The sequence below is a fragment of the Pyrus communis genome, chromosome 16 (genome assembly GCF_041283825.1).
Source record: "Pyrus communis isolate YQ-2024b chromosome 16, ASM4128382v1, whole genome shotgun sequence".
In the NCBI taxonomy this organism is placed as follows: domain Eukaryota; kingdom Viridiplantae; phylum Streptophyta; class Magnoliopsida; order Rosales; family Rosaceae; genus Pyrus; species Pyrus communis.
Genome location: NC_142580.1, coordinates 1,563,206 through 1,584,094, shown reverse-complemented (window position 1 = coordinate 1,584,094; position 20,889 = coordinate 1,563,206). Strand labels below are relative to the sequence as shown.

At 37.4% G+C, this 20,889-nt stretch overlaps 4 protein-coding genes across 16 annotated transcripts; 2 read left to right on the top strand and 2 right to left on the bottom strand.

The window, feature by feature from the left end:
* Positions 1 to 181: 181 nt before the first annotated feature.
* Positions 182 to 2,106, bottom strand: LOC137731678 (serine carboxypeptidase-like 50). Its single transcript, XM_068470860.2, has one exon. The coding sequence runs from the start codon at positions 1,807 to 1,809 to the stop codon at positions 463 to 465; it is 1,347 nt and encodes a 448-aa protein (XP_068326961.1). The 5' UTR covers positions 1,810 to 2,106; the 3' UTR covers positions 182 to 462.
* Positions 2,107 to 4,675: 2,569 nt separating this feature from the next.
* On the top strand, positions 4,676 to 6,430 carry LOC137730441 (uncharacterized). Its single transcript, XM_068469429.2, has 4 exons — positions 4,676 to 4,940; positions 5,060 to 5,141; positions 5,281 to 5,397; positions 6,084 to 6,430. Exons 1-4 carry the CDS (start codon positions 4,822 to 4,824, stop codon positions 6,132 to 6,134), a joined length of 369 nt encoding a protein of 122 aa, XP_068325530.1. The 5' UTR covers positions 4,676 to 4,821; the 3' UTR covers positions 6,135 to 6,430.
* Positions 6,431 to 6,671: 241 nt separating this feature from the next.
* On the bottom strand, positions 6,672 to 9,329 carry LOC137731893 (nudix hydrolase 25). Its single transcript, XM_068471142.2, has 6 exons — positions 9,135 to 9,329; positions 8,695 to 8,745; positions 8,100 to 8,192; positions 7,771 to 7,865; positions 7,055 to 7,166; positions 6,672 to 6,965 (listed from the first exon to the last, which is right to left on the bottom strand). The coding sequence occupies exons 1-6, from the start codon at positions 9,198 to 9,200 to the stop codon at positions 6,861 to 6,863; spliced, it is 522 nt and encodes a 173-aa protein (XP_068327243.1). The 5' UTR covers positions 9,201 to 9,329; the 3' UTR covers positions 6,672 to 6,860.
* A 3,648-nt stretch (positions 9,330 to 12,977) lies between these two features.
* LOC137731750 (uncharacterized) lies at positions 12,978 to 20,654 on the top strand. 13 transcript variants are annotated; one of them, XM_068470945.2, is made up of 26 exons: positions 12,978 to 13,354; positions 13,775 to 13,887; positions 13,978 to 14,104; positions 14,181 to 14,279; positions 14,352 to 14,420; positions 14,520 to 14,654; positions 14,725 to 14,793; positions 15,229 to 15,284; positions 15,423 to 15,582; positions 15,886 to 16,050; positions 16,196 to 16,280; positions 16,488 to 16,721; positions 16,804 to 16,898; positions 17,031 to 17,073; positions 17,291 to 17,448; positions 17,926 to 18,036; positions 18,154 to 18,222; positions 18,349 to 18,492; positions 18,611 to 18,685; positions 18,771 to 18,947; positions 19,068 to 19,153; positions 19,219 to 19,273; positions 19,407 to 19,532; positions 19,674 to 19,787; positions 19,999 to 20,115; positions 20,239 to 20,654. In XM_068470945.2, exons 1-26 carry the CDS (start codon positions 13,244 to 13,246, stop codon positions 20,302 to 20,304), a joined length of 2,859 nt encoding a protein of 952 aa, XP_068327046.1. In that variant the 5' UTR covers positions 12,978 to 13,243; the 3' UTR covers positions 20,305 to 20,654. The 13 variants fall into 13 exon arrangements, 11 of the variants coding, with proteins under 11 accessions (XP_068327046.1, XP_068327045.1, XP_088543418.1 ...); XR_015957560.1 differs by having other exon boundaries at positions 13,088 to 13,354; positions 15,883 to 16,050; positions 19,233 to 19,273; XM_068470944.2 differs by having other exon boundaries at positions 13,088 to 13,354; positions 15,883 to 16,050.
* The last annotated feature ends 235 nt before the right edge of the window (positions 20,655 to 20,889 follow it).

Genomic DNA, 20,889 nt, shown 5'->3' with positions numbered 1-20,889 from the left:
TTTTATATTAACAAACCTTACTAATACTATATTATTCAAAATTTAAAATATTATTTCTCAATGTTTTCTTAACCATCATCGATTCTTAACATGTTTCCTTATCTGGAATGAAAACGTCATGGTTTACGTCATGACTTGAAAAAAGAAAAGAAATTAACAAAAAAAATTGTACTCCACTCAATTTTAATTTATTCGACCTCTTACATTAAATATTTGAGAATTTATTCAAGTACATATATGAAGTTTTGAGGATTTTAGTCACTCAATTTTGATACAAATATCAAACAACATACGTATTTTTAAAATGATTAAAAACATTTCTGATAAAAATGTTTTTAGAACTAATCCTCAATCAAAATGCAAAGCATTTTAAATACTTTTAAAATCTAAATTTTTTTTTCTAAAAATGCTTTTAATCATTTTGGATTTTAAAAGAACGCCCAGGAACAACTTCTTATTTTGTTATTCCTTAACATATGCGAACAACCCTTTTTCCAAAACCCAATCTTCTATCATCGCCTGCGCCCTCACCGGCTGGTCCGCCGGGAGAAGATGACCTGCTCCTGAAACCATAACATGGCTCAAGCTCCCCCACTTCTGCACATACCCGCCAACCTTTCCCTGCACCTTCCAAACTTTCCGGTCCGCCGCCATAAACTTCCCAATCCCCTCCCACCTCATCGTCTTCATCCACGCCTCCGACGAGACGACGCCGTCTCTCAAATCATACTGCCCCTGGTACAGTAACACCTTGGTCTTCTTCAGCAGATACTCCACCATGTACTTCACGCTCTTCATCACGTCCTCGTGCAATACATCCCCCACCAGATTGCTGCACCGATCGAAAGGCGCCGCCCCTTTCGCCCCCAACGCCGCCTTCACCGCCTCGTTCCTCAGCAGTTCATCCACTAAACTCGTCTTATATCCCGCATTCTTCGTGTAGTCGTACAATGTGGCTAGCCCCGTCATCTCCTGCAGCGTATTCAACACTTTGTTTCTCGCATCCGTCGCCGCGCTCCAATTCCTCGCCGCCGTCAACCCGACCGCCACTAATTGCAGCTTCTCCAGCTCCCTCCCCTGTTTCTCATTGATCAAACCAGAGTAGAAAGCGTTGACGGCGTGAGTGTTCACCTGAATTATGGGGTCTGTGAGACCGTCTCCGATCGCAACGCCCTGCAAGTTCACAGCTTTAGACCCAGCGGGCAACCCAGCATTTTTTTTCAAAATGTAGTACCCGATCGCTGGAATATACTTCCCGGCGTAGCTCTCGCCGGTTATGTAAATGGGTCGGGTTTTGAACGACGGGTCAAGCTCAATGAACTTCGTGATCGCGGCAAAGAGGTGTTTCGCGACGGCGCCCTGGTCTCTCGGGATCTCCGCTGAGTTAGCGGCGATGCTAAATCCGGAACCGATCGGGTTGTCGAGGAAGGCCACGCCGAAGATTCTGTTCCAGGAGGCGGAATTGGGTTCCAAGGCCAGGGGATCAGAAGGGTGTTTGTGGAAATTCACGAGCCAGGGGCCGAGCTCGTAGAAGTTGCCGAGCATGGAGGAGCAGCCGGGGCCGCCCTGGAGCCAGAAGAGGAGGGGGACTTTGGAAATGTCCGTTGTGAGGTTCTGAGCTTCGTAGAAAGCGTAGAAAATGGCAGAGCCGCTGGTGGAGTTGACCGGGAGGTAGCCAGATTTGGTGGGGTGGGCTTCTTTGGGGAAGAGAGGAGAGGACGATGCGGTGGCGACGCGTCGTTGAAAGAAGAAGAAGAAGAGGAGGAGGAGGAAGAGCAGGTTAAGATGGTTTCGGGCGGTTGACTCCATTGATGATAAAAGTGGAGTGCAAGGGAGTGCAGACACCTTGTTTGACGATAAGGCTTTATATAAAGAAGGAAAGCTTCAAGGAGACGTGTACGACTTTGCATGATACATACGACTTTGCATGATACATGTGATTTTGAACGCAGCAGCGGTATTTCAAGCTAATTATGAAAGTGATGTTATAAAGTTGAATTTTGTGACTATGCGGATAAATTTTAAAGAGTTGTCGCTTTATACAGTCAACTCTCGCCCAAGCGTGCTTGCTTACATACATTGCAACCTTACAAATTGGGGAGAGTCGTAAAGCGAAACTCTGGGGTTGATGTAATGATAAGAATCTTCGTAGAGGTTTTTTTTAGTATGCCAGGACATGGTTCGATATTTTTAAATGGTGCGAATTTTTGGGTTGCTATAATGACAAGAACTTTTGGAGAAATTTTTTAGTATGCTAAAAAAACAGCTCAATACACTAAACGTCATAATACAATTGGTTAAAAAATTTCATGTTCGCGACACACCGAAAAATTTCTCAAATTTTTGAGATGCAAGATGCCAAATAAATGGCATGGTTTCTTGTGACATTCATTTGCTTTGCTTCTCAATCTCAGCCTCCTCACCTCCAAGCATTGTTGATTTAGACTCTTGTTGCCTACGCGATTTATTTCTTTCTTGTCTTTCTCCGGGTACAACCGTACAAATACAAATGTACAAAGACACGGATCATGCAAGGAAATCATCATGCTCACGTAAATATTACATTCTTTGTGGAGAAATAATTACGTTGTACGAGCACACTACTTATATTGGACGGTTATATCATCAAAGTTACGTTTCATGTCAATAAAATAAATACATATGTAATTTTTTATCTAAATATCTCTTATTTTATCGACACGGAAGTCTTACGTAGTAATGTACTCATGTCATAAAAAATGAATTAGTTATCTTATAGCGTTATGAATTCTAAACCTAACGTACTTGGACCCACCATCTCAGCCTAATGAAATCGTGTCACATTGCAATTCACTTATGATGATTATTATATTCAGTCAGTTGGGTTTCATTCAAATTGATTAATGAACATTCATAATTTAAAGTGAGATGATTGTGAAGGTAGTTAATGCTTTCATGTGCACTTTTGACTCCTGAGTTTGATTTTTCATTTTTTATAAACTTTGACCAAATAAGGGGAGGTTTTATTCATGAAATAAATTTTGTGTCGGAGGACATAAAATTTGACCAATCTAAAATTATCATCTAACAAAGCATCCTAAATAATAATAAGAAGAAAAGGATTTAAAAAAGAGGTATTGACCGATTTTCTTCCTGAATTTATAAGAAGTTGCTGATTGCTATTTTGAATTTTAATTTTAATCAATTACATCTCGAATTTTTATAATTGGTCAATTTTCTCTTAAACTTTAATTTTCTCCTAAACCCTAAACTCTAAAATTCAAAGAAAAAAAATGAGAAGAATAAAAAAACCAATATGTTGTCCAATTTATGATCGCAAGTTCGATAAATTTGGTGATCGCAAGGTGGAGGTGTGATGCTAAATCTGGTACTAATTTGGTTGTCGAGGAACAGAAGGCCAAAAACTCTGTTCCGAGCACCCGGGTTTGGCTCAAGCACAAAGTGTACTTGTTGATCATGATCATCGTGGGCGGCATGAAGGTTGACGTGCCAAGGACCGATCTCCATGAAGTTACCGAACAAGGAGGAGCATCCCGGGCTGCGTCGGAGCCAAACGAGAAGCAGGGTTTGCGAGGGATCGCGATGAGGTGAGGCTTCGAGGCTCTGAGCTTCATAGAAGGTGTAGAAAATGGAAGAGGAAGTGGTGGAGTTGACTATGAGGAGAACAGATCCTCTCCGGAGCTGCCAGAACATCCTCATCAAACAATATGGGCTGCATAAATTGAATCTAACGGTTTCTATTAATTCATTTTACTGACCCACCACACACAACTGATGGTCCTGATTTGACTTGCACATTAATCAACGGTCCAGATTGTTTGATGAGGAGGCTCCGCCTACTTAGCTCGGGAGAGGATCCGTTCTCAGAGAAGTGGCTTGATTTAGTGCGGTGAGCTTGTTTAGGAATTAATGGAGGTTGGTGGTAAAAGTGGGGCATGAATTATTCGACCAAGGGAAGATAGAGGGAAAAGCTGAAAGAACAGAAAGGCAGAAACGGAGAGGAGGAGTTTGAAGGCGGCTCACGTTACGTAAAAAAGTTAAAACACGTGTTGATAAATAACTGGTTTCAAATATTATTACTTTTGGTTTTCTATTTTATGTCAAGATGGAAGATTTTAAACCTAAACACAAAATTTCTTGTGTAAAAATAAACACTTTTAAATACTTACACAATAAGTATAATTATCGTTTCTTTACAATTTTCATAACTTTTTAAAAAGAAATTAATCGATTAATTATGTTGATCGTATCTTTGACCTGATTAAAAGAATTTGATATTCTGATTTGGAAAGGCATAAAATCAAAGTCAAAAAGCCATAACTTTTTTTAAGTCAACTAAAATCAAACCTATAAATTTATATGAATTGAACTCACCGTCCATCCATTAAGTCCAACTACTTTTCTATTTTTTAAAATTATTTTTCGGAAACTTTAACGAAAAGCTCTTGGTATTGTTCATTTTAATGAAAAATCACGTTTTCACACTAAAAAGTCAATCATGGTACTAATTAATTTACTTTTTATCGTTAAAACTTAAAGTTTTCAAACTATTTTCATTAGTTTGTTTTTATTTTTTAACATGTCTTTCTTTAAAAAAAAAAAAAAAAAGGTAATTTGGGCCCAGCCTGGTTCCAAATGGGTCAAACTCTTTAACAACATGTGGTGCCGGCCCAATTTGCTTAATACTTGCCCATTTTGCAACCTCTGCCTGTTCCATCGACGCTGGAAAAGTGATAGCACACCACCAGTTTGATCAAATGTGTAGCTGAAGTTTGCAAAAGCTTTGGCTTTCAGGTACTCAAATTCTAGTCGCAAATCACGATGAATCTGTACAATGGCTGCAAAGAGATTCTGAAGATTCAGAAGTTCCGGAGAATCGCGTCGTATGCCGGATTCTACTGCTTCACAGCAGTCCTGACCTACGCCTACACAAGCAATACGTGAGTCGCTTTACAACCTACCTCGAACGCGTATCAAATGGGAAAAAAAATATCTGGGTTGTGAAGTTCCTGTTGTTCTTAACTGTTTTCATCAATGGTTTTTGTATTTGGTGTTGCAGAACTCGAGCTGGGTTTTCGAGAGCTGACCAGTTCTATGCTTCTTACCCCGCCGGAACCGAGCTCTTGACGGACACGGCAAAGGTTTGTGAGAGAACTCAAATTATTTGAATGCAAAAGGTTTTAGCTTTCAATGTGTTCGAAACTCCTCTCAGGAGATTCGAGTAGTTTAGAATATCGTCTTACCAAAATAATTATGTGTTTGATTTGGTTTGTTGGTCAGTTGTATAAAGCTGCGCTTGGTAACTGTTTCGAAAACGAAGAATGGGGTCCGATTGAGTATTGCATCATGGCCAAACACTTTGAGCGACAGGGGAAAGGACCCTATGCTTATCATGCAGTAGGTTACTCGTTTCTACTTTCTAGTTGAATTTGAATTTCTAATTACATTTTCATAATTCTGCTTTTCTTGTGAGAATTGCTATGTTGATCGGTGTTTTGATGCTTCCGGATTCAAAAATTCTCATTTTTACAAGCCAGAAAAGCATTCTCATTCTTCGTTCCATCTTGTCGTGTCGCTTAGGGTAGAGTGGTTTTCAGTTTTGCTTTAAGAATTCATATGTTCCCATTGTAAGGCAAATTGCGCCAAGAGCGGGAAAGTTATCAAAACTGTGTTGCGTCGAATGTTTTCAGAAAAATAAAGTTCAACCCTTACCCGGAGGGGTGAATATCTGCGTTGTTCCCCCACCCCAAAAGAATGGCTGTAGGAGTCGTTTGTAGGTGTATCAGCGAGCTCAGAAGAGACTTTTGGTCTTATGCAAGCATTAACAAGCACCATTATATGCCTGCCAAACTGCTTCCTTCACCCTCCTCTTTGTTGTTAACTTCGGGGTAGAGTTCATTTTTATGTCGATTGATATGTTTTGTGAACGATCCTCAACATTCTCAAGCAGCGGCTATGATTTTTTTTAGCTCAAGTATGATGCCCCAGATTTTACTTCAACAATTCCATGGATAACTGTTACATAGAATGAAATCGAGTTCAGAGTGCTTTTTAACTTATGCGTTTTGTGCACTTGTTTGCAGCATTACATGGCACACCTCCTATCTCACGGACAGCTCGATGGAAGTGGGTAGAAGTAGAGCTGGTTGCTGGATGATGAGTAGAACATGTCGTACCATATCTCTACGATACTTGAAGCCGCTCGTGCTGATAGTTTATGTAAATACAGTCCAATCATAAAGATGTGAGGATTAAATAGCAGATGAATCCGCAATGTCAGAACTTGCTTTGATCCATTTTTTTTGCTCTATTGCTTTGTTTTATCTTGGTGCACGGTGCACCCATATTCAAGATGCATTTTTTTCTTAAGTTATGGTTGTAATGTAACTACCTATTGTGGGTTGTCAAATGAAGCGTTTTTCAGAATAAATCCGTTTTTGTGCTTCCCTAATCACCGTTAAAACTTTCCGGCATACAGATTCTTGTTTATTTTTGTCACGATATTCTTCTCTTTTCGTTTTGAGCTTCGGCCTAGCCAGGAGCCTTCGATTTTTTCGAATGGAACTGAAGAAAAAAGAAAAAAAGAAAAAAAAAAAAAAAACCCTCTCTCTTAGATTATTTGAGATGTTTGCAATTGCAAATTGCAATCAACGTGCCAGGCAAAAACCATATGAAGCAACAAGTAAATCCACATACATTTTTATTGATATATAGTTACAGAAACAACCCAAACACAATCTAATTTCCAAGTTCTCTCGTTATCATTTACAAAAAGCAGGAGCCCTACTCGATCCACATCCAACGATGTAAAAGGAGTTAAGAACACGACGGACATAACTGCACAAGCACACCCGGGGCGTTCACCATTTTGTCGATCTACATTTCGCAGATAAACTACTTCCGTTGAAGTAGGACTCGAATGTCTTCATAACTTCCTCGTATGCTGGCCTCTTGTAGTCGACTGCCTGTAATCAGCAGACAACCCGTTTTTTATCATGTCCGTGAAACATATTCATGAAACTAATTAAGTACAAGGATAGTTTTTTCTGCGCACCTGCTCGATGACTTCTTCAGGGCTAGCCCATTTCCACTCTGCAAATTCCGGATCAGCTGCTCCATTAGCTAAGTTGATCTCGCTCTCATTTTTTGTGAATCTCATAAGAAACCTGTCAATTGCCCAAGTTCGTCATTAGGAAGTAAAACTTGTGCATCCTTATGCCATCCATTCAAATACTCATCCATACAGATTTATAGCAGCAATGAAGCACATTCTAACAACTGAAAGATTACATCATGCATGTTCATATTTTAACCGAGAGAGGAGCATGACGACTGAACATTTACATGGTTAGCAAGCTCAATATCGAAATTCACCAGTCGTCGCAACAATACAAAGGTATTTCATGTGCCAGAGTCGCTACTACACATGCTGAGTATTCATAGGAACACATGTTACATTAACAAACATCTGCAGTAATTTAATATCAAAATGTATCTCGACAGATACATGAGAATGCCAACAATACACATCTGGTGACTAATGAGGAAATAATCCTAGTACATCAGACGCATTCTAATAGAAGTTTTGGCAGACAAGTTGCAAGCTTAAGAAGGCAGGACTTAAGATTCATGTTGTTTTTAACTCATGAAGTGTGTGCATGTGAAGGAATAAGGACATGCCATTTTTGCGGCAAGCTTAAGAAGGCAGGACTTAAGATTCATGTTTTTTTAACTCATGAAGTTTGTGCATGTGAAGGAATAAGGACATGCCATTTTTGTGCTTGCCCATGCCATTCACCTCCCCATAGACGATTAACTTTGGTCTTCACGGCAGGTGGAAAATCATATGTCAACCAATTCGGAACCTGTCATGAGTTTGCAAAATTTACTTCAGCTGCTCACTCAGCAATCAGCTTAGTTATGAAACTCAGGATACAACATAATTTGACTGTAACTTAAAAGCTTTGAACTCCGTCTAACAATTACTTCGAGGTTCAGAACAGAGGAAAAAATGGGATTATAGATATTGCTTCATGAATAATGCACATCCGCTGTGAGTATCATGAAGGTATGGAGTTTTTCCAGTGTTGTATACAAACCTCAGCAATGATTTCAGCAGACTCTATCCCCGTTTCTTCTCGTAGTTCCCTAATAGCTGCAGTTTTTGGTTCTTCGCCATCTTCAATGCCCCCCTGAGATTGAGTATCCAAAAAACAAAAACGAAAAATTATGCAACTAAGGTTAACCAAAGTAATTCGACAAAACAGAAGAAGGAGAAGGTTCAACCATTACAGTGATTGGTGGAAAATCTATCCTCCCAAAGAGGCTTTACTGTGTTGGATTTACCACTAAGGTTTTCTACCCTAAGCTATAAGGAAACTTTGTGCAGATAGTAGGCAAAAAACTTAATCCTGTAAATAGGGCCCGTTTGGAGATGCTTTTATCGGAAGCACTTATGCTCATAAGCTGTTTCAGCAAAAGCACGTTTGCTAGAAACACAACATAAACTTTAAGAAAAATCCTAGAAAACACAAGTGTTTCCAAAAGTATTTTAACTTTTTACGCCAAATGTCGTTAAAAGTGCTTTTGATTGTCTGGAAGTGTTTTTGACCTTCCTAGAGCCTCCTTTTCAAGTTTCAACATTGTATATGATTCATGAATCTCTATTTGCAGCTTTAAAAAGTGGGTTAATACCTGAGGCATCTGCCATGCACCCGGAACATTCAATCTTGATCCGACGAAAACCTGCAATAAAATCTCCTACAGTTTCAATTTCTTCCCCTCAAATATATACAGACACTTAACAATTACAACCAACCCAAGTTAGTTCCCACTGAAAAAAACAAAAATCACACCTAAAACGATATTCTAAACTACTCCAATCTACGAGAGGGTGATTCGAACTTATGTAAAACAGAGCACTGATCAACCGGCCTAACTCATATATGCAAGTACAAACGATTTGATTTACTGGGTTTTGTCAGAGTTAACATGATAGCAAATTAGATTTTATCTAATCCATAAACATCCAAGACACACCCCCCCCCCCCCAAAAAAAAAGTCGAAGAATAATTAAGTGGGTAATTAATAAAGTTAAGTAAAGAGATTAAGAAGAGAACAGAAGATTTGGGTACCAGATTATCGGAGTTAATGAGGCAAACGCCAACGTTGGGACGGTAACCAGGCGGCAGATCCTCCATTTTTCTCTGCTTCGTCTTCTTCCTCCTCCTTCTCTCTGCTCTGCGTGTGATTGACTCTGAGAAAATCAGAAACCCAATCCCAAGTAATTAAAAAAAGTGGGAGTTTGGGTTTGTGGGACAAAATGTGACTCACTTCCCCCACTCTTTATCCTGCGCACCCTCTCTCTCTCCACCAGGTAAGGTTCGTCCTATCAACGAGAGATTTTTTAGTGTGATCGTCACACAAAATAGTATATTATATGTTCTTATATAAATGATGAAATATGTGTTTTAAAATGTTAATAATTTAAAATTTTTAATTTTCCATCATGATATGTCACAAATAAAAAATTTTCCCCATCAAGCGTACTCTTCCATGTCGGGGAAGGATGCTATGCAACTCCCCTCACTTTCTTGCCATGATCCCTGTCTCATAGGTAGACACGTGTCCTTATTTTATATTTCTTAAAAAAATGGGATCAGAAATTATTTAAAATTTAAAATTAAATATAAATAGTACCTAATAAAAACTGACCGCATGATATACGATAAACGATCATGATCATAAAATTCCCTGGATCCCTAGAGAAAAGATCTGACGATGATCCTTTTCCATATTTCTCATGAGATCGTTAGAGTCTTAAAAAAAAAATTACGGAAATTTGTCAACTTACCTAGAGTTTACATATATTGACATGCAACCTAATATTTTATGTACGCTAATTGTGATGACTTATGAAAACTTGTCAACCGATTTATATTTCACATATGCTGACAGCCGACTTAATATTTTATGTGCGGTAAGTTGTGACGATTAATGAAAATTTGTCAACCTACTTAGAGGGAAAAGGATCCTCGCCAAATCATTTTTCTGGGGATATTAGGAATATCGTAATCGTGTATGTTCATCGTATATTGTGCGGTCAGAAATCATTTAAAATTTAAAATTCAAATATAAATAATACTTAATGAAAATTGACCGCACGATATACGATGAACGAATACGATTGCAAGATTTATTTTCCTTCTTAGAGTTCACATATGTTAGGCAATTAAATATTTTATGTGCGCTAACCTGTGACGATTTATGAAAATTTGTCAACCTACCTATAGTTCACATATGTTTACATAAAATATATGTTAGACGAAGTTAAATGATTTCTTAAATACATTAGACAAATTTATAGTTCACGTATGTTACATAAAATATATGATGTTAACATAAAATATTTTCATAAATGTTTACATAAAATATATGTGAGACAAATTTGGGTTGACAAATTTAGATAAATCGTCACAGTTAGGCAATCTAATATTTTACGTTCGCTAAACTGTGACGATTTATCTAAATTTGTTAACCCAATTAGAGTTCACATAAAATAGAGAAGGAAAAAAAAAATGGAGGTAGAGCTCATGGTAGGGATTGAGGGCACACACATAGGAACATGCCTTTGGAGGGCGAAAGTGGCGCATGATGGCGATGTAGTCTGAAAGTCAATGAGCGAACATGCGGGTAGAAAAAGAAAATTGTAGGAAGGAGAGGCAGCCGTAAAAGACAAAAAGCCAACATAAAGTAGTGGGCGAGGAAGGGCGTTGACTTTCAGTAACTGCGGGAAGTCCATCTCTACTTTAATTATTCAGCGAATCATCATCATTACATTTTTATCTTAGTTTATTGTCGATCGATATGTACGAGATTGAAATATGTTCACTGTATTTGACATTTCGTTTAAATTAAACAATAATGTGTAAGTTTCTCGACAAATAACATTGCATCATTTAAATAAAACAACAATGTGTAAGTTTCTCGACAAATAACATTGCATCATTAGATTGAAACGTTACGTGATAATGAACATGTTTCATACAAGTTAATATCAATTTGTATATACAGTAATAAACTTGGGCTTGACCAAAAAATAAAGAAATGAACATGGGTAAGACGAGTTTACTGTCATTATGAGAAACTAATACAATGATCTATAAGACTATTTTCTTGTGGCCTTGTATTAGTGACAATTATAACGCCATATGACCTTAATAAGTGACTTGAGATTTCACTATATTCATTATGATTTTTAACTAAAGTCACTCGCGTGCAATGGACATACCCAAATTGTCTAGTATGACATACTTTCCACTATAAATCCAAGTTCGAACATTGCTTAAATAGAAAAGATATCTGTAAGGTGGACAAACCACCAATATCTCTCTCAAACCCTAGTGTGCCGCTCCCCCCTTCCCAAGCCCAAAAACTCCAAATCAATCTCACTTAGTCGTCGACCCTTCCTCTTGGGTAGGGTCAGAGCAACCCCATCTTCTCCTTCCCTGGACCCCATCTTCGTCCTTTTCTTTTTCCTCGGCCCTTGTTTTATGGTTGTATTGCTTTGAGCTTGTCTTATTTTCCTTGAGCTCTATCTCAATTTATTTGAGCTTTTTCTCAATGTTTGGCAATCTTGTTGCAATTATGAGTTTCATGCATTTTCCTTCCCAAATTGTTGTCCCTACCTGCGAGCTTCTGCCCACTTGGTTCGACTATTTGGCTCCTCAAGTTCTTCCTCCATGAACTTCAGTTGGAGGCGTGCTTTGGGTTTCAATGGCTGCTAAAGTGCATTTCCCATTATTTCATTGGTTATTCTTACCAGTGGTGGCAGCTTGGTGATGGTGGTGCGTCTATTTTGGTGGAAGCAATTGATTCTCGTTTCTAGATCTAGGGTTTTTGGTTTACGCTTTATTTTGGGCTTACTTTTGGGGCTTGTTTCTTTACTTTTGTAATGGTTGCACTTTTACTGTGTTATGGATTGTCTTTGGACTAACCTTACTTTGTATCAGTGCGTTTTATCTTTAATGAAATTAGTTGTTTGACAAAAAAATAAAAATAGAAAAGAGATAAGTAGTTGTGAATACATGTCAAGCCACTACGACAAGAAACTTTAAGTATGAGATCATATCATCATGTGACCTTATTATTCAATAAATTATAATACACTCCACCTTTGTCATATATTCCATACATTGCATTGGATATGTATCATATTTATGGAATACGATTCACTTTCAAGATTAAAGTGAGGACATAAAAAATATGTCATGAACTTATCATACAAATGTTATAACCTCATATGTTATAATATGAGTATATTGATTGTTTTTTGACGAACAACACGAGTGAATTAGTAATACCATATTATTGTCAAAATAGGCGCAGCTGAGGAAGAGAAAGTATTTGGGCCGGTTAGTTTGGGACTGGACTTTCCTCATCTGTTTTTTTTGGGTTCTCATTGTCTCATGTGGAAGTGGCCTTTGGGCCCTTGGTAATCTTAAATCTCTAGTTTTGATTTTGATGTATGATTGGGATCACTCACGTCAAATCCTTTCCACCAATAGAAAACTAATAATTAATTTGTTATTAAAACAAGAGTTCAATTAGAATCAATGCTTAAAATATCGGTATTGTTAAAAATATAAATATGTAAATTTGTAGAAATATTAATGGATATATCCATATCAATTTTGATATCGGTTATTTTTTTATAGAAATGATGAAAATTTAATTATTAAATTTTAAAGAATGTTAGACACTAGTTTGTGATGAGAGTTTTTCTGATTCGTATATTGAAAATAATAAATATCAATCAAATATGTCGATTTTAAGGTTTTTATTTTTTATTTTTTTGATATGTAGTGAAATTTAGACTTCATTTATTCCAATTTCTTTATGTGATTTTCAAATATTTTTACAAAAATATCAATATCGAAACAATTTCAAATACTAATTAGAACATGAGATTTATTTTTGTATTTTTTCTGAATTTGTTAATTACAATGCCGTCTCAAATCGAGAGAAAACTGAAACAAAAACAAGCGGGAGGAGGAAAATAAATAATAAAGATTCTCTCTCTTCTTTAATTGGAGCAAAAGATTCCCCTCTCGCTATCAAACAATCCAAGGAAGAAAAGAAAAGAAAAGATTAGGTGCAGAGCTCGAATTGGGTGGGGGATTTGCGATTTCTCCAGCAAACCCTCCACTTCCAGGACTTCGCCTTCTTCGTCGAGACCCCAGAAATGGACGACGATGTCGTCAAGCGAGTCTTCCAAGAAGGAGGCCGCGACTATTTCCAGCAGCAACCCTCCACTTCCTCCTCCTCAATTCTCCAATCGCTTCCTCTCCATGTGGTATGGAAGTCCAGATTTTCACCTAACACTTACGTGCATACACTTTTTTGGTTTATTGGGTTTTTTGTACTTTGCTTTGCAGTTCATTATTTTCTCAATTCTTTTGCTTGTAATTGTGAATTGTTGGAGTGATTTTTTGTCTTAAGATTTTTGGGTTTTCATGGAATTGGGATTTCTGTTTTGGAGCTGTAGTTTGTGTTTCTACTTGTACTGGTTAGGTGGGATTTTTAGCATGTTTAGGTTCTCATTTGCTGCTTTTGGATTCGATCCTTTATGTTGTAGGAAATGAGAATTCTGGAACTGACCTTATTCTCGATATCGGGTTTAGATTAAACATGGATGCCATTACATTACTTGAACCTATTCATTGCTGATATTATATGAGATGCCCTAATTACTTCTGGTGTTGAGATGGTGCAGTCTTTCGATCACGGATATTATTTGCTAGTAAAGTCTATCCAAGAACTTAGAGAGAAAAAAGAGGGTCTTGTAACAGTTGGCATTGGTGGTCCAAGTGGTTCTGGTAAAACAAGGTATGTATATTATTTTCTGTAGGCAAAAAGCATTCCTGCTTGTGTTTGTTAAGTTTTTAATTTTTATTGTAATTTTAATGTTTCCTGAAGCTTAGCAGAAAAGGTGGCATCTGTTATTGGTTGCACTGTTGTGTCAATGGAGAACTATCGTGATGGATTTGATGAAGGGAATGATCTGGGTTCAATAGATTTTGATATGCTAGTCAGAAATCTCGAGGTTTTCTTTATTGTCATGTTTCACATTACTTGATTATGTCTGTGAACTTAGTAACACGAGTGTATGCTGAAAACAGGATTTGACAAAAGGTGAGGATGCATTGATTCCAGTATTTGACTATCAACAAAAGAAACGTGTTGGTTCAAAAACAATAAAGAGTGCTTCATCTGGGGTGGTAAGTTTGTTTGGCCCCCAGCCTGTATGATTTGCCTTGTTTGCTAGGTTCTTATCCTCCCCTTGTCTGCAGGTAATAGTTGATGGTACCTATGCTTTGCATGCAAAGCTTCGCTCTTTGCTAGATATTCGAGTTGCAGTGGTAAAATCTTCTTAATTCTATTTGGTTGGTCAGTGCTTTTAGAATATCAGTTAAAAGAAAATTGACATGACATTTGATTGTGTGTTTTTGATATATCAGGTTGGTGGTGTTCATTTTAGCCTTCTGTCCAAAGTTCAATATGATATTGGAGATTCTTGTTCACTGGATTACCTTATTGACAGCATTTTCCCATTGTTCAGGAAGCACATTGAACCAGACCTTCATCATGCACAGGTTGGTGTTTGACTGATCTTAGCTTTGAAATTTTACCATTAATTCTCAATATAAAGCATTTATTTTGCAGATTAGGATTAACAACAGCTTTGTCTCATCATTTAGGGAGGCAATCTACAAGCTGAAATGCCGGAGTGAGGTCTGTATTTGCCTTATATAATTTATTTTCAATGGAAATGAGCCTTTGAGTTTCTCTTTGGCTATATGATTGGGTGATCTGATTAAAGCCTGAAAAGACCTGCTTTCAGTGTCTAACATTATTTCTATTATCTTTAATCCTTGATGACATCCTAGCCCACGTTCTCTTTTGGCTGAGAAATAAACTGGCCCAATCTTTTTAAGATAAGTGCCTATAATGGAATCAAGTGAGTTTTCAGTACGATACAGCCTATCAAATCATTGAACTTTAATGTGTATGCGTGTGGGCAATATTGTTGTCAATTTCAGTGTTGTTTTTCCTTTGGCTTTTACTGGTGCTCCATCTTATTTCTGGAAACTTTAGTTTGAGATAGGGTATTATTCATCACCCTCATGTTTTCACCAATATGACTTACATTTCACATTTTCGTTACAGGCAGCAGAGGGGCATCTTGCTTATGCTTTTCAAGGAAGTGAAGCTCAAATAGATAAGTGAGTCTGGTGGATGATTGTTATATCTCTCATCTATTTCTTTTGATATTATAGAATTAAAGAAACGTAAATTGCTTTTATACCTAAATTTTTGAATTCTACTGCAACTGAACTTTCATGTATTTTATTTTCTTTCAGTTTTATTGAGATGTATCTTAGGCCTCCTTCGGCAAGTGAAGAAGCGCGGATAAATGATTGGATCAAGGTGCGTCAATCGGGTATAAGATATTATCTGTCACTGGGGGACCAGAGGATTGTTGACAAAAATTTCATTATCAGGCCAAAAGCTGAGTTTGAGGTAAGAAGTATTTTCGTAGGTTTCAATTATAGTATTGACACTAGAGAATACACAAAGCCACTGATCATCGGGATATACTTTAGGTTGGTTCCTCATCTATGTACATTCTGTTTTAGGGTTTGTTGTTCTTATGGAAGCCTTCTGGTCAGTGACGAGCATATTATAGGGTTATTCTTTTGGGATTTTAGATGTCTATTTATGTGTGGAATTTTTGTAAAGGCCTGCTCCTTGTGTAATAGTACTGTAGAGTTTCTAGATGTTAAATAACTCTTATCTGTTTGCTCTGTTTATCATTGAAAGCAGGTTGGAAGGATGACTCTGGGCGGGTTATTGGCTTTGGGATATGCTGTGGTTGTTAGTTACAAACGAGCATCAAAATCGGTCGATAATGGCAATGTTTCCTTGTCACTTGAGACCATTGATACCCTTGGTGAGACATTCATGGTGCTGAGGGGCACAGATAGAAAAGTATGAACTTTGTATTTTTACTATAGTCGTTATACATTTTTTGGTTTTGAAATGTAGGAAATATAGATTCTGGAACCTGAGATATTGGCTTGTCATTTGTTAACAACTAAACCTTTTTTTTTTTTTTTCCCTTACTCTTGTGCAGACAGTTGGAACTGAAGCATTGAAGATGGGTATCACCGAGCCTTGGATCACTAAATCATATCTTGAAATGATTCTTGAGAGCAAAGGTCGGAAGCTAGAAATAACTCTTGTTCTTTACATCTTTTTGTTTCCAAGTTATTTTTTGTATTTTTGGTTTTGAACCATTAGGCCTGCACTGTTGGTGTTTTTAACTAATCATTTTATGGAGGAAAGGCCTGTCTTGTTATTTCCCTCTTTCTCTCTCTCTCTTTCTGCCATGTGTGTAATGTAGATCATGTTTGTTCACGATGCAGGTGTACCTCGCCTTAATACACCACCCCTTTTGTCAAATACATCCATGACCAGTAATCAGGACAAAACAATTGTTGCACCAAGACCAATTCGTGTTCCTCCAAACCTTGTTACTCGGCTTGAGGATCTGTCTCAGCCATGGACTAGATCTCCAACAAAATCTAAGATGGAACCTATATTAGCGACATGGCATTTCATCTCATCTGATCCTTCCCAAGCTGAAAGCTCAACCATAGGTAAGTTACTTTAACTTAGAGATGTATATCTTTCTTGGATATGTCTCTCTGTGTTTCGGCTTCTCTCATGAAGCAACCACAGATCCTTCCTCTTTCAGGGATTCCATGCAACTTGCTCCAATGCCTGATTCGTATGACTTGGATCGAGGATTGCTTCTTGCTGTGCAAGCAATACAGGTAAGGAGTGAAGTTAATAAGGAATTGTCTGAGAGATTTCCATTTTGAAAACTTAAAAGTGTATACAAAAGAAAAAGCTTATTAGTATGTTTTTGTTGGATTGTACCTTCATACATCGTTCATCTTTTTCAGGCATTGTTGGAGAATAAAGGGTTTCCAGTTATAGTTGGAATTGGTAATACAAGCTTTATCTTCTACTCTCTCCCTCTCTCCTGTTTGTGTTTTTGTTGTCACTGGTGGTCTTTTGTTCTTGTTATGCTATTCCATTCTGGAAACAGAATAATACAGTCCTAATTCATTTTCAAAAATAGTTATTTTTAGTAACTTTTAGCGTTCCAACTTAATTGAGCTTGAAGTATGTTCTTATGTTGTCACTGGTATTGTTATTCTAGGAGGTCCAAGTGGTTCTGGGAAAACTAGTTTGGCTCATAAAATGGCAAACATAGTAGGATGTGAAGTTGTTTCGCTTGAAAGCTATTATAAATCTGAACAAGTTAAGGATTTCAAGTATGATGACTTCAGCTCGCTCGATCTGTCTTTGCTTTCAAAAGTAAGGTTTGATGACTGGATTTTTGTTTTACTAGTTTTTGTATTCTATTTACTAGTACAACTCTGGGCCATATGGGATGGCCAGTCAGAGGATTGGTATAATTGTGCTAGACAATAAAATGTTACCCACAAAGAAAAGAAACAGAAAGCATACCTTTTTTCATATTAGTTTCCATATGCCCATTATGTTTATGTTTTTCTTGCTACCATGTAAAATTCATCCCTTAATAAGCCCTTCAGGTTGTTGAAGCCTTGATGGTCTATTTAAAATCATATTTCCCTAATTTGTTTTTCCAGTTGCCAAACTTCCAATTTGATGGCTTATCCTTTTGACCTTTGCTGAATCACATCTTAACTTACAATTTATGATGGCAACAATGGTTTCATTGACTTCAAAATTCATAGCGCCAAATTAAGTTAATACTGTTTGCTTTTAGTGCCTGGATTTCTTGTCGTAGTCTTACGTTACCATTTGCAGAACATTGATGACATAAGGAATGGTCAAAGGACAAAAGTACCTGTATTTGATTTGGAAACTGGTGCTCGGAGTGGCTTAAAGGAACTTGAAGTTTCTGAAGACTGTGGAGTGGTCAGTTATCAGATACGCTACTCCCAGAATTTTGGCTTTCTCCTTTGGAATTATATCATATAGTTCTGTTTTCTATTAAGCAAAATATTAGTTTATACTTTGTATTTTCTGTAACAGATTATTTTTGAAGGAGTTTATGCTTTGCATCCAAATATCCGAAAATCACTTGACTTGTGGATTGCTGTTGTAAGTATAACCCTTACGGCACCTTTACAGCTTTGATATCTATGTATTCTGTGTTTCCAAGTTATTTTCAGCTGTTTATGAGAGAGACTGACCAGGAGCTATCCATTATTGTTTTTTGGCTATCAGGTTGGAGGTGTTCATTCACACCTCATTTCTAGAGTTCAAAGGGATAAAAGTAGAGTGGGGTGTTTTATGTCCCAGAATGAGATCATGATGACAGTGTTTCCAATGTTCCAGCAGTTCATTGAACCCCATCTTGTTCATGCACACGTTAGGACTTTAACCTTCTTAGTTGCCATGTGAAAGAACTTTGACAGTTTACTGCTGATATTTGGTTGCAACTTTCAAGGGCTAAACTTGGTGTTTGTTTCTCCTTATCTTAAAACAGCTCAAAATTCGAAATGACTTTGATCCAGTGCTTTCTCCTGAGAGCTCATTATTTGTATTGAAGAGTAACAAGCAAGTATGGGCAGCATCTTGCTTCTGTCTTGAACTCATAAAATTTGATTTGCACCTAACATACTTTCACTATTTCAATCTGGTCACAGGTGGCATATCAAGATATTTTAAAAATACTGGATCCTGCAAAGTTCTGCAGCTCTATGCAGAATTTCACTGATATATACTTGAAGCTCCCTGGACTTCCTACTAATTGTCAGTTAACAGAGGGTGACTGCATTAGGGTCAGAATATGTGAGGGCAGATTTGCATTGCTGATACGGGAGGTTTGTAATGTGTGCTATATAATGATTTTCTGGCTTTGTTAATACATACAATGCTCTTTCTTTCTTCCCATGTTGTGCACTTAATTCTTTTTTTCTTTTTCCTGAATTTTGTTTGCTTAGCCTATCAGAGAAGGAAACTTCATCATCCAACCGAAAGTGGATTTCGATATTAGCATTAGTACAGTTGCTGGGCTTCTTAACCTTGGGTAAGCTACATGTTTGTTGCTGATCTATTAGTAAAAATATTATTGTAATCTTTTTGTGACATCAGGTATCAAGCTGTAGCTTATATTGAAGCATCTGCGTTCATCTACCAAGACACAAAGGTCATATCAAAATCTCTGAGATTTGGTTTTCTTGAACTTGTATGCTTTTTAGAAAGTACTTCAGTTGTGGGAGGTACATTTATACCTTTTTAATTGGATTTTAATTTAGAATTGATTTTGATTGCCTCTTTAGATTTTAGTTGAGGTCGATCATCTACAAGATTCCCCAAACCCTTACTTGCAAATCAAGGGGGTTGATAAAGATGCTGTAGCAGCTGCAGGATCAATGCTTAAGCTGGATGGTTCATATACTACAAAGGTGTTTTGCCTTACTTATACTGCAAAGTTTCTGTCCTTGCATGGGTTTCCAATTCTTAACGATACTTTTCTTCTTTTTGTTTGTTCTTTTTATTCAATTTCATTCTCGTTGGTAACTTGGTAGTTGGTTTGTTTGTTGTAGAGCTATCTTCAAATAGTTCTGGAAAGATTGCCAGCGTTGGGAAGAGGCTCGGGTGGAATTCACACTCAGCAAGCTGCAAGGTTGCAGGAACTTGTTGAATTTATTCAATCTCAGGTATTTCCATTTATTTTTGGAATTTAATTGTCACAAGAAAAACATTGTTGCAATCCAAACCAGCCTTTCTTCCAAGATGCTTAACACTTGATGCCAATTTTTTCCGTCTAAAACTAGAATGTTTAATTGAATGACTGCATTTCTAATGTTTAGTGGAAATTGTCAAAAAGAAAAAAAATGTTGAGTGGAAATATTATGGTGTAATGAACAGGGCAGCAGTTCAGCTTCTGAATCGTCGCCGATCAGGGAAGTTTCTCCGGTTGAAGGAGTTATCGAAGAAATGCAGTCAAGGATTAGAAGACTTGAGCGGTGGCATACAATCAATACGGTGCTGCCAATACCTTTTTCCTCACAAACTAGTTATGCTGGAAGCCTGGAACTGCTATTAGTTCATCTATTGGATAAATAAATATATACTCAGTGCTCATCCCCTTGTGTGCTTCTGTTCCAGGTACTCTGGACATTTTTAATGTCTGCGCTCGTTGGTTATTCGCTCTACCAAAGGAAGCGTCAGTGATGTCGTTTTGTTTTCTGTCTTGCGTTGCAAGTAAGAGATTTTCTTGTTGCACTGATCATATCATTTTTACTGCGGCAGCCTCAGAGATCGACCCTCGTCTCCTTTTGCGGGTTCAAATCAACAGCAGAATATACGAGTCTGAACAGTAACTTCTGACTAGAGTTCAAAGTTTGCCTGGTTTTCGGAACTAGGGTCGATTTAAGGCACGATGATACGCCATTGAGAGTCAATTGTATTCACTGATCGTTATCCTCGGAATACTCTGGGGAAAATGAAAATTACAGGCACAGACACACATCCATATTTTTTTATGTGCAGATTATTGATGAGTGGCCCATTTACTCGGAAAATTGTGCTCGCAAAGAGGTTTTACGTTTTGTCATGAAACCCACAACCAAATTCGATTTACTAAATGTGAAATTAATTAGTGAAGATGAGCTGAAATCTCATAGAGATAGTTGTTGACTGTTTTGTTTTAATTTAAAAAGAGACCAGTTAGTGGTTTCGTTACCATGGTTCATCCTTTTGGGCTCGGAAAGATTTATAAAGGCATTTCAACTCCATTCTCCATCAATGCGTGATTCA